At 38.2% G+C, this 12,673-nt stretch overlaps 1 protein-coding gene across 3 annotated transcripts in view; it reads right to left on the reverse strand.

Moving 5' to 3' along the window:
- PTPRO (protein tyrosine phosphatase receptor type O) overlaps positions 1-12,673 on the reverse strand; it is a 230,812-nt gene that overhangs the window by 76,098 nt on the left and 142,041 nt on the right. For all 3 annotated transcript variants that reach the window (XM_073789003.1, XM_019937134.3, XM_033867016.1), the window contains exon 7: positions 10,703-10,899. In XM_073789003.1, the coding sequence (XP_073645104.1) occupies positions 10,703-10,899 (197 nt within the window). The remainder of the gene's footprint in view (positions 1-10,702; positions 10,900-12,673) is intronic.

Genomic DNA, 12,673 nt, shown 5'->3' on the forward strand with positions numbered 1-12,673 from the left:
ACAGTGATGAATTACAAAATTACTGATATTAAAAATACTCTAGAAGGAATCAATAACAGAATAACTGAGGCAGAAGAACAGATGAGTGAGCTGGAAGAAAAAATGGTGGAAATAACTGCCAGGGAGCAGAATAAAGAAAAAAGAATGGAAAGAATTGAGGACAGTCAGAGAGACCTCTGGGACAACCTTAAACACACCAACATTTTTGAATTATAAGGGTCCCAGAAGAAGAAGAGAAAAAAAGGGTCTTAGAAAATATTTAAATCGATTATAGTGGAAAACTTCCCTAATATGGGAAAGGAAATAGTCAATCAAGTCCAGGAAGCACAGAGAGTACCATACAGGATAAACCCAAAGAGAAACACTGAAACACATATGAATCAAACTATCAAAAATTAAAAACAAAGAAAAAATATTGAAAGCAGCAAGGGAAAAGCAACAAATAACATACAAGGGAATCCCCATAAGGTTAACAACTGATTTTTCAGCAGAAACTCTGCAAGCCAGAAGGGAGTCGCAGGACATATTTAAAGTGATGAAAGAGAAAAACCTACAACCAAGATTACTCTACCCAGCAAGGATCTCATCCAGATTCGACAGAGAAATTAAAAATCTTTACAAATATGCAAAAGTTAAGAGAATTCAGCACCACCAAACCAGCTTTACAACAAATGCTAAAGGAACTTCTCTAGGCAGGAAACACAAGAGAAGAAAAAGACCTACAATAACAAACAAAACAATTAAGAAAATAGTAATAGGAACATACATATCGATAATTACCTTAAATGTAAATGGATTAAAAGCTCCAACCAAAAGACATAGACTGGATGAATGGATACAAAAGCAAGACCTGTACATATGCTGTCTACAAGAGACCCTCTTCAGACCTAGGGACATATACAGACTGAAAGTAAGGGGATGGAAAAAATTTTCCGTGCAAATGGAAATCAAAAGAAAGCTGGAGTGGCAATTCTCATATCAGACAAAATAGACTTTAAAATAAAGGCTATTACAAGAGACAAAGAAGGACACCACATAATGATCGTGGGATAAATCCAAGAAGAAGATATAACAATTGTAAATATTTATGCACCCAACACAGGAACACCTCAATACATAAGGCAAATGCTAACAGCCATAATATGGGCAATCGACAGTAAGACAATCATAGTAGGGGACTTTAACACCCCACTTTCACCAATGGACAGATCATCCAAAATGAAAGTAAATAAGGAAACACAACCTTTAAATGACACATTAAACAAGGTGGACTTAATTGATATTTATAGGACATTCCATCCAAAAACAACAGAATACACTTTCTTGTCAAGTGCTCATGGAACATTCTCCAAGATAGGCCATATCTTGGGTCACAAATCAAGCCTTGGTAAATTTAAGAAAATTGAAATCGTATCAAGTATCTTTTCTGACCACAACACTATGGTTGTGTTACAGGAAACAAACTGTAAAAAATACAAACATGGAGGCTAAACAATACACTACTAACTAACCAACAGATCACTGAAGAAATAAAAAAATACCTAGAAACAGATGACAATGACCCAAAACCTATGGGAAGCAGCAAAAGCAGTTCTAAGAGGGAAGTATATAGCAATACAATCATACCTCAAGAAACAACTCAAATAAACAACCTAACCTTAGACCTAAAGCAATTAGAGAAAGAAGAACAAAAAAAACTCCAAAGTTAGCAGAAGGAAAGAAATCATAAAGATCAGATCAGAAATAAATGTAAAGGAAATGAAAGAACCAATAGCAAAGATCAATAAAACTAAAAGCTGGTTCTTTGAGAGGATAAGCAAAATTGATAAACCATTAGCCAGACTCATCCAGAAAAAAGGAAGAAGGCTCAAATGAACATAATTAGAAATGAAAAAGGAGAAGTAACAACTCACACGGCAGAAATACAAAGGATCATGAGAGATTACTACAAGTTACTATATGCCAATAAAATGGACAACCTGGAAGAAATGGACAAATTCTTAGAAAAGTACAACCTTCCGAGACTGAACCAGGAAGAAATAGAAAATATAAACAGACCAATCACAAGCAATGAAATTGAAACTGTGATTAAAAATCTTCCAACAAACAAAATCCCAGGACCAGATGGTTTCACAGGGGATTCTATCAAACATTTAGAGAAGAGCTAACACCTCTCCTTCTCAAACTCTTCCAAAATATAGCAGAGGGAGGAACACTCCCAAACTCATGCTACGAGGCCACCATCACCCTGATACCAAAACCAGACAAAGATGTCACAAAAAAAGAAAACTACAGGCCAATATCTCTGATGAACATAGATGCAAAAGTCCTGAACAAAACACTAGTAAACAGAATCCAACAGCCCATTAAACAGATCATACACCATGTTCAAGTGGAGTTTATCCCAGGAATGCAAGGATTCTTCATTATATGCAAATCAATCAATGTGATTCACCATATTAACAAATTGAAGGATAAAAACCATATGATAATCTCAATAGATGTAGAAGAAGCTTTTGTCAAATTTCAACATCCATTTATGATAAACACTCTCCAGAAAGTAGGCATAGAGGGAACCTACCTCAACATAATAAAGACCATATATGACAAACCCACAGCCAACATCGTCCTCAATGGTGAAAAACTGAAACCATTTCCACTAAGATCAGGAACAAGACAAGGTTGCCCACTCTCACCACTATTATTCAACATAGTTTAGGAAGTTTTAGCCACAGCAATCAGAGAAGAAAAAGAAATAAAGGAATCCAAATTGGAAAAGTAGAAATAAAACGGTCACTGTTTGCAGATGGCATGATACTATACATAGAGAATCCTATAGATGCTACCAGAAAACTACTAGAGGGCTTCCCTGGTGGCGCAGTGGTTGAGAGTCCGCCTGCCGATGCAGGGGATACGGGTTCGTGCCCTGGTCCGGGAAGATCCCACATGCCGCGGAGCGGCTGGGCCCAGTGAGCCATGGCCGCTGAGCCTGCGCGTCCGGAGCCTGTGCTCTGCAATGGGAGAGGCCACAACAGTGAGAGGCCCGCGTAACACCAAAAAAAAAAAAAAGAAAACTACTAGATCTAATCAATGAATTTGGCAGAGTAGCAGGATACAAAATTAATGCATAGAAATCTCTTGCATTCCTATACACTAATGAAGAAAAATCTGAAAGAGAAATTAAGGAAGCATTCCCATTTACCATTGCAACCAAAAGAATAAAATACTTAGGAATAAACCTACCTAAGGAGACAAAAGACCTGTATGCAGAAAACTATAAGACACTGATGAAAGAAATTAAAGATGATACAAACAAATGGAGAGATATACTATGTTCTTGGATTGGAAGAATCAACATTGTGAAAATAACTGTACTACCTAAAGCAATCTACAGATTCAATGCAATCCCTATCAAACTACCAATGGCATTTTTCACAGAACTGGAACAAAAAATTGCACAATTTGTATGGAAACACAAAAGACCCCTAATAGCCAAAACAATCTTGAGAAAGAAAAATGCAGCTGGAGGAATCAGACTCCCTGACTTCAGACTATACTACAAAGCTACAATAATCACGACAGTATGGTACTGCCACAAAAACAGAAATATAGATCAATGGAACAGGATAGAAAGCCCAGAGATAAACTCACACACATATGGTCACCTTGTCTTTGATAAAGGAAGCAAGAGTATACAATGGAGAAAAGACAGCCTCTTCAATAAGTGGTACTGGGAAAACTGGAATAAAAGAAGGAAATTAAACACTCCCTAACATCATACACAAAAATAAACTCAAAATGGATTAAAGGCCTAAATGTAAGGCCAGACACTATAAAACTCTTAGAGGAAAGCATAGGCAGAACACTCTATGACATAAATCACAGCACGATCCTTTTTGATCCACCTCCTAGACAAACGGAAATAAAAACAAAAATAAACAAATGGGATCTAATGAAACTTAAAAGCTTTTCCACAGCAAAGGAAACCATAAAAAAGACGAAAAGACAACCCTCGGATTGGGAGAAAATATTTGCAAACAAAGCAACTGACAAAGGATTAATCTCCAAAATTTACAAGCAGCTCATGCAGCTCAATATCACAAAAACAAACAACCCAATCAAAAAATGGGCAGGAGATCTAAATAGACATTTCTCCAAAGAAGATATACAGATTGCCAACAAACACATGAAAGGATGCTCAACATCACTAATCATTAGAGAAATGCAAATCAAAACTACAATGAGGTATCACCTCACATTGGTCATAATGACCATCATCAAAAAATCTACAAACAATAAATGCTGGAGAGGGCGTGGAGAAAAGGGAACCCTCTTGCACTGTTGGTGGGAATGTAAATTGGTACAGCCTCTATGGGGAACAGTATGGAGGTTCCTCAAAAAACTAAAAATAGAACTACCATATGACCCAGCAATCCCACTACTGGGCATATATCCTGAGAAAACCATAATTCAAAGAGTCATGTATCACAATGTTCATTGCAGCTGTATTTAAAATAGCCAGGACATGGGAGCAACCTAAGTGTCCATCAATAGATGAATGGATAAAGAAGATGTGGCACATATATACAATGGAATATTACTCAGCCATAAAAAGAAATGAAATTGAGTTATTTGTAGTGAGGTGGGTGGACCTAGAGTCTGTCATACAGAGTGAAGTAAGTCAGAAAGAGAAAAACAAATACCCTACGCTAACACATATATATGGAATCTTAAAAAAAAATTGTTCTGAAGAACCTAGGGGCAGGACAGGAATAAAGACACAGACGTAGAGAATGGACTTGAGGACATGGGGAGGGGGAAGTTTAAACTGGGACAAAGTGAGAGAGTGGCTTGGACTTATATATACTACTGAATATAAAACAGATAGCTAGTGGGAAGCAGCTGCATAGCACAGGGAGATCAGCTTGGTGCTTTGTGACCACCTAGAGGGGTGGGATAGGGAGGGTGGGAGGGAGACGCAAGAGGGAGGAGATATGGGCATATACATATATATATGTATAGCTGATTCACTTTGTTATAAAGCAGAAACTAACACATCATTGTAAAGCAATTATACCCCAATAAAAATGTTAAAAAAATATTGAATCACTATGCTATATAGCTGAAAGTAATATAATACTGTGAATCTATTATACTTCAATAAAAAAAGGTAATAGCAGTTAGCACTTTGCAAGGCTACTGTGACCCAATAAAATAATGTTGTAGAGAACATCTCTCATTTAGATGAGCTCTTCTACTGTTCCTTTTTAAAAAATCTTCTAGCTATGGAAAAAATACCATATAGAGAAAAGTAGTGTGAACAGACAGATGAGTAAAATGTATTTATTAATATTGAATGTTGGCATGCATAAGAATTGATGTTTAACTAATAGGTTAAGAAATGTGCTCCTTTGCCCGTTAGTGCCTCTGATATTTTAGACAGTTTTGCTTAGTGGAACCAACACAGGCTCTCTATTAGACTGCCTGAGATCAAATCCTGACTTCACACCTTGTAAGCATGGGAATTTATTTGTAATTTTTAATCTCTTTATAATTCTTACCTTGACTTCCTCATTGATAAACTATAGGTAACATACCTAGTAGAGTGTTAGATCCTTAAACTAGAGTATCAATAAAGTTAACTCTTACTACTCATTAACTTTTTGGCATCTCGAGTACCTAAAATTGTAAAATTGCTACAGAAAGGAGCATGAATCAATGAAGAAGAATATTGTTGACAACTTACCTATGCTGTAAGTTTTTTGTGTCTCATCATGAGTTTAAGAATAAACATAGTTATGTTTATGTGATATAAATGTTATATAAAACATTTTATATAAAACATATATATAAACATATATATAAAACATATATATATAACATGTTATATAAAACTATAAAAACATAGTTATGGTTATATGATATAAATGTTAAACTTTTTCAATACTAAACAATGATTCTACACAGTAGAAATTGTATAATTTGAAATGGTACAACTTGTTCTACATGTAAGTAAGGAAACAGCACACCAAAGTTTCTTTTCCAATAACTTGATCAAAATAAGATTAAACTGAGTTAATAAATGAGCATTTCCACCTTTTCTTTCCTATTTACACTCATGTCAGTATTTCTTGCCCATGTTCTAGAATTTTGATTCTCCTGGAAGCCATCTAAACAGAGTTTGACATCTCATCTAATAGAGCACTTCCTGAAGAGACAAACTACGCATAAGAACACATGTTTTGCAGAGCCAGCAGTACTGTTTTATCTCTTTAGAATGTATTTTTAAGTAATAAAACTAATAATGATCATTGTAAAAATTGCTCACACCATAGAAGAGCAAATTAAGTCAATTGGAAGTCTTTCTGTCCTCCTCTCACCATTACCCACTTTTTGGCAGGCAATCTTCTAGGCCCTCCTTGATACATATATACACAAATAATATGATATTGAACCATATAGGTATTATATTATCGACATTACTCCAAACTTTTCTTTTAAACTTCACAAACATTGTAGACATGTGAACATACCTGCAAATCGAACCTTGCTCATTAATCACTCATTTAGAATATTTAGAATAACACAGAGTGTAGATTGTTTCAGGGTGAGGTTAAAGTTTCTTTGGTTTGATAATATTTTAGGCAGTTGTTGATTTTAATTATTCAAATGACTTCCTGGAATCATAACCACTTAAATATACTCTCATAATAAGTTCATCTTAGAAAAATTACACTGCCTTAAAAAAAAATAAGAACCAACAATGTGTATATATATTATACTACTAAAAACATGAGAAGGCAAATGATATTGCACAAGACCTTGGTGACAAATTATAAACTAATTTCCCCCTAAGTTTTGAATATTTGCTGAGCTACCTATATCACTTCTATTCCTTCATACCTTTTTATTTATCCTGGACTTATTTAGAGGTGGACTGGAGGTGGGAAGGGGAAATGCTCCTGTATGCTACTTACTAAATAACATGTGCTTTATTCTCTAGAAGATTACTCCACACTCCTCCCCTCATTTTCACCCCATCTTTGCAATCCAATATTTTCTCTCTCTCATTTCTGACTGGCTTAATCTCCATTCCAGAGAATCGGTTCAGCCTAATATACCTCCAGCTAGGCACCAGTCCTATCCCTCCTCAGCTGAAGAAATAGAAGGAAAGATGTACCACAGAACATAGGAAATATTTGATAGACTGTTAAATAACGAGGTTAAACCAGATGACGGTGAGAGTTCCTTTCAGTCTGAAATGGTCTTATTTCTATACTAGGTGATCCTCTTTCCATTAGCCCTTTCTGTACATTCATTACAGTTACTCTGCTTTCTACAGAGAACCTCTAGAACCTCTATATCTTCTTGCCTTGATACAAAAAGTATTCAGTTAGGTTTGCATAATAATAAAAGTTAACAATCTGGTGCACATTACTATGTTCCAGACATTGCATTAAGCATCAAGTCCTTTTATCTTTGTTACAACTCTATGAGGTAGGTTATGCTTCTCCTTACATTACAGATTAAGACGCTAAGATTTATAAAGAAAGGGACTCAGAGCTGGAAGCTGTTAAAATCAGGTCTGAAACCCAAGTCTGTTTAATTCTAGAGTCTATGCTTTCAGTCAGTACTCTTGACTCTATCAGGATGAGCGGTGAGGGCGACCTTCCCCTAGTATATCACCTGCAATCCGCCAGAAGCAACACTCGCCTGGAAGTCAGATCACTTGAGCTGGGGTCTCAGCTCTGATACTAATCAGTTGTGTGACTTTGGGCAGGTCTTTTAAATATTCGGCCTCTTAGCTCTATCATTTCCTCTTTCGTAAAGCTAATAGATCGATTGGTCTTTCTTTCTGATTTAGTCACTTAGTTATTATACATTCCCATAAACTGTCACCGAACTTTTATGGACCAAGCAGATCACATATAAAAATAAATGCATATCCATATATTACATGATGCTTCTTAATTCTGAAGTTCACGACTGTGTGTGAGACTTTGGAGAAAATGCCAGAAGCACACTTACTTCAAAGAATTGACTGGGTCCTTCATATAAAACATTGGGCACTGGCTTTACGTTTAACATATCAATGTAGGTTTATTAATGAATAGCACTACAATGGTTGTTAGAAGGGTTACATCACAAAACTCCCTTCTCCACGAACATTTGCTTATAAACTCACACACAAAACAGAAACCAGACAGGAAGAACATATATATAATGAGGACAAATTCAAATTAAGGGGTACCAATGTACCTACACGGAAGGCCAGACTCTAAGCTTCATGAAGTCAAGGTTCAAATCAAATTTGTTCTTATTTCTAGCATCTCACACAGGACCCGTTATAGAACACAGAAATCAATCAAGCTGTGGGAAGGATCAGGGGCAATAGCGGCGAGTCTCATGAACGATCTAGGTAATCGGTACAGCAATGATCCTGTGGTACGGGTGATGAGATGATGGTAGAGGAAAAGTAAGGAGAATGAAAGTATAAGGGAGTGAAACATGGTGATTAATTATTCATCTGTGTTTGGCTTTGGAATCACTCTTCTTTTTGAGCTGCGTTTTGAATTTTCTATTTAACATAGCACCGTACCACTGACTGTAGAACTAAAGAAATGTTATTATTTTTTTCTTTCTGGATAATGCTTGCTTCAAGAAATAACCTAAGTCGGACCAATCCTGGCGAGAATGTCTTCTGGATTCCTTTGATTAATGGGTACATGGATCTAGGCCAATTTTTGAGATTTTTGCACTGATGTTTCCTTCTTTGAAAATGTGTGTGTGTGTGTGTGTGTGTGTGTGTGTGTAATGATGATGATGTAATAATAACACAATCTTCTTGCAGTAATTGAGATAACGCCTAGCACTAGTGGTCTAGTTTCCACCCTCCACTTCAAATACTGTCCTCCTTGCCTATAATCCTTAACAGCTTCATGTCTACATTTCAAGAAGCCATTGTCAAAGTGTACTTAGGGGCTTCCCTGGTGGCGCAGCGGTTGAAAGTCCGCCTGCCGGTACAGGGGACACGGGTTCGTGCCCCGGTCCGGGAAAATCCCACATGCCGCAGAGCGGCTGGGCCCGTGAGCCATGGCCGCTGAGCCTGCGCGTCCGGAGCCTGTGCTCCGCAACGGGAGAGGCCACAACAGTGAGAGGCCCGCGTACCGCAAAAAAAAAAAAAAAAAGTGCACTTAGACCAGCCTTTTCTGGTTCATTTATAATTTACAATATCTATTTATACTTTTAGCCTTTGGCTTCTATGTTAACATACGTAACTTACACATTAGGTGGGACAAGAAAAACCACACCTGAGAGCAGTCAAGTTCTAGGTCATGTCCTGCAGGCAGGACACATTTTCTATTAATGCAGAGTCAGCCATGCTGCATACCTTCAGGGAAGGAAGCTAATAAGCTTCTCAGTGAGCTGTGATTACTAGCTGAACTGTTTAGCATATTTACTCATTAATTCAAGCCGAGAGATAGCCTCACCTTCAAGTTGGGCTTATCTCAGCCCTCTAAGGCTTTCAAGAGCTCCAAAGGCCGTGATTCCTGAATTCATCTTATTAATTAAAAATTTTTCACCCTTTGAATTACGCTAAATGCCTAATTTTCATGGGATAAATGGAAACACTCTAAATAGCTTTCACACAGCAAACATCTTTTTTGACTGCGTATTATATTTCCACTGTACTCCACACAAATTGAAAGTTTAATTTTTTTCCTTTAGGCAAGAAAATACTGTGTTTGTAAGACACCAAGAATCAGTACCTTTGATCTTATGAAAAGAATAAATCCAGGTTTTAGGAAAACAGGACTGGGCTCCAGGATTCCTGTGGGTATTTAGGGCATCTGAGAGCAAAGTCTGCTCCGGGACCCAGGCTGGTGGTTTCATTCAGGACTGAAGATCAGGAGTGGTGTTCATTCCATAGCCACGCCCAGAACTACTGATTCCCAAGTGTTTCCACTTGCCCCCCCCCCCCCCCCCCCCCCACTTGTGCTCAGCTAACGCCTATTTATCCTTCAAAACTCTTCAGTTATGATTAGTGAGGGGGTAGTTTTCACTTTATGTACTTTAAATTTTTGAACTATTTTTTCAGTGAGCATGCCTTATTTTACAGTTAAAATAACAAGAAACAATGGGAAAAAAATAAAACAAGCAAATAAAACCTCCCCCAAACCTTCTGCTTCGTTATCTCCTCCCCTGGGGGAAGTTCTGAGCAGTTTCCAAATCCTCTTGCCCCAATCCATATTTATTCATGCCCTTCTTTCTGCGAGCTCATATGACCTCTCGATCATTTCCTTTTAGCCTAGGACTTATTTTATACTCTGCAGTAATTATATGTTCACTTACCATTGTTCTCACTAGATTATAAACTCAGCCAAAGCAAGACGTGTAAGAATTGTCTAGATCCTCACCATCTATCCCAGTACCCGGCACATCGTAGATGTGCAGTATATTCTCTTGAATGAGGAATTAAGTAAAAGGAAGATGGTAGTTCTAAGAGGGAAAAGGAAGGCGACTGTGATCGAAGAGCCTCGCGCATTGATTTCCTAGCTCCTCCCCCACTCTTGGTAACACTGCCGGGGACGCACCTGGGAGACCTCAGCACAGCTTTTTGCCATTGGCGGCCCCCTTGCATCCCCCGCGAGGCTGGGCTGCAGGAGGTGAGTGAGCCAGTCTGCCCTTCCAATTCCTTTACCTGAGTACAGTACTGCTTTTCTAGCCTCTGGCTCTCCTTTTGTTTCTGGCAGGTGAGTGACACCACAGACACGATGGTGCTGTTGTAGTTTTCTTGGGAAGACGTCCAGGACATCAAGGCAGTGGTTGAGCTTAGAACGTGGACACTCACATGCTGGGGCTTCTCAGTGAGTTCTTCGATCCACTCTCCTGAAGGACCTGGACATCAAATCAGACGCTGAGATGGTTGAGGTACAAGATTCTAGTTCTAAAAATCGTGTTGTTTCCCTTTTGTCCTTACAGAGATACTCCAAGTAATACTGGCAGCCAGGCTGGTAGGTCTTTACATTCTCTGCTTAGCTACAGTCTCCACTGGGTGACCTCCCCTTTGACCTAAGCAACATCCTGGCAGCAGCCACCAAACCAGTTCTACTGAGAGACAGAAGCTCCACTTCAGTTGTTACGTGCCTCTGAGATTATTCTGGTAAATTCTTCACCAGAGAGAATTTACTTCTCTTTTAACAAACAGTATGTGTGGCAGTGTGGCATTTCATGAGTATTTATAATTCCTTTGCTGTTACGATCTTCAGTCTCTAGAAATAATTATGTTGAGATTCAAATTAGCCTCTACCACAATCATGGGAAAATTTTTAATTTGGTGACAGCAGGATCAAAGAGGCAGGGTGTGACTACCTTAGAGAAGAAACAGGCAACAGACGGGCTCAATTATAGAAGCTGGCGGAAACCTGGCTGATAATTTGAGGACACGGTGGGCTCCTCATTATAAAATATCTCCCTGAAAGTGCCCGCCATTAGCTTTGTTCTCTTAAATTTCCAAAGTGGTTATTAGCACAGTGCCTGACACATCATGAGGACCCAAGAAATGTTAAGGTGATTATTATCTCCTGAAAGGCATTGTTAAAATGCAAATGTGCAACTTCTTTTATTTGCTTAGTGTACATTTCTCAGTTCCCTCATGGGAAGCTGTATTCCTGAGCCCTGGAGAGGGGAAGGAGAAAGCGGGCTCTGTTGGGAAGGGCAGTCCCAGGCTCATGGTTAATTGGGTAAGGGAAAAAACAACAATAAAAAGGATAATAATAATGATGATGGCAAAGAGTGGTAGGACTCGCTGCGTGCCAGGCTCTGTTTTAAGTTTATATGTGTTTACATATTTTAATCCTTTAATTTTCTTAACTAACCTACGAGATAAGTACTAGGATTGATTTCACTTTCAGATGAGGAAATCGAGGCAGAGATAGCAGAAGTAGAGCTGGGATTCATGCATAGGAAGTCTGGTTCCAAAATCCATGCTCTTAACCCCTGCTTAAAACTTCCTGGATCACTATGAAAGAGTGAAAAGCATGGGTCTGGAGACAGGAAAGTTGGCCCCAAACTCAGTTTTGCTCATTATTAGCAATGCAAGCTTGGGCAAATGACTTAACTACACTGAATCTCAGTCATTGCATCTGTCAAATGGACAAATCATAGAATGTTAGGATTGAAAAGGACTTTAGATTTTCAATGCTTTGTTTTACTGATGAGGAAACTGGAGGCCAGAGATGTGAATGAACTTCCCAATGTCACAGAGCTAGTAATGTTTGGGAACCAACCTAGAACTCCTGTCTCCTGGGTTGGGGCTTTGTGATAACTTATCATGATACTCTCTGATTAGTCTACTTCACAGGACTGTCGATGGGATCAAATGAGATTATAATGTGTTAGAGAACTATCTAAATGTGAAGTGTTATTACTGTTATGATGATTACTGGGGTAGTGCGGGCATGGAGAGAGAAGGTGGGGGGAGGCAAAATGAATTCACTCACTTAATGTCTTTACATTAGGACTGACCCGATAATCAACCCAAGATAATAGGTCACTGCAGGCTCCATGGAAATGGACTTTGCTATTAAATATTTCTAGAATCTAATTCTTCTTCTGACACCAATTTGCTAAACTTTCTGTGACTCAGTATTTTTTTTCAAGTGACAAATGG

The sequence above is a fragment of the Tursiops truncatus genome, chromosome 11, assembly GCF_011762595.2.
Source record: "Tursiops truncatus isolate mTurTru1 chromosome 11, mTurTru1.mat.Y, whole genome shotgun sequence".
NCBI classification, from domain to species: domain Eukaryota; kingdom Metazoa; phylum Chordata; class Mammalia; order Artiodactyla; family Delphinidae; genus Tursiops; species Tursiops truncatus.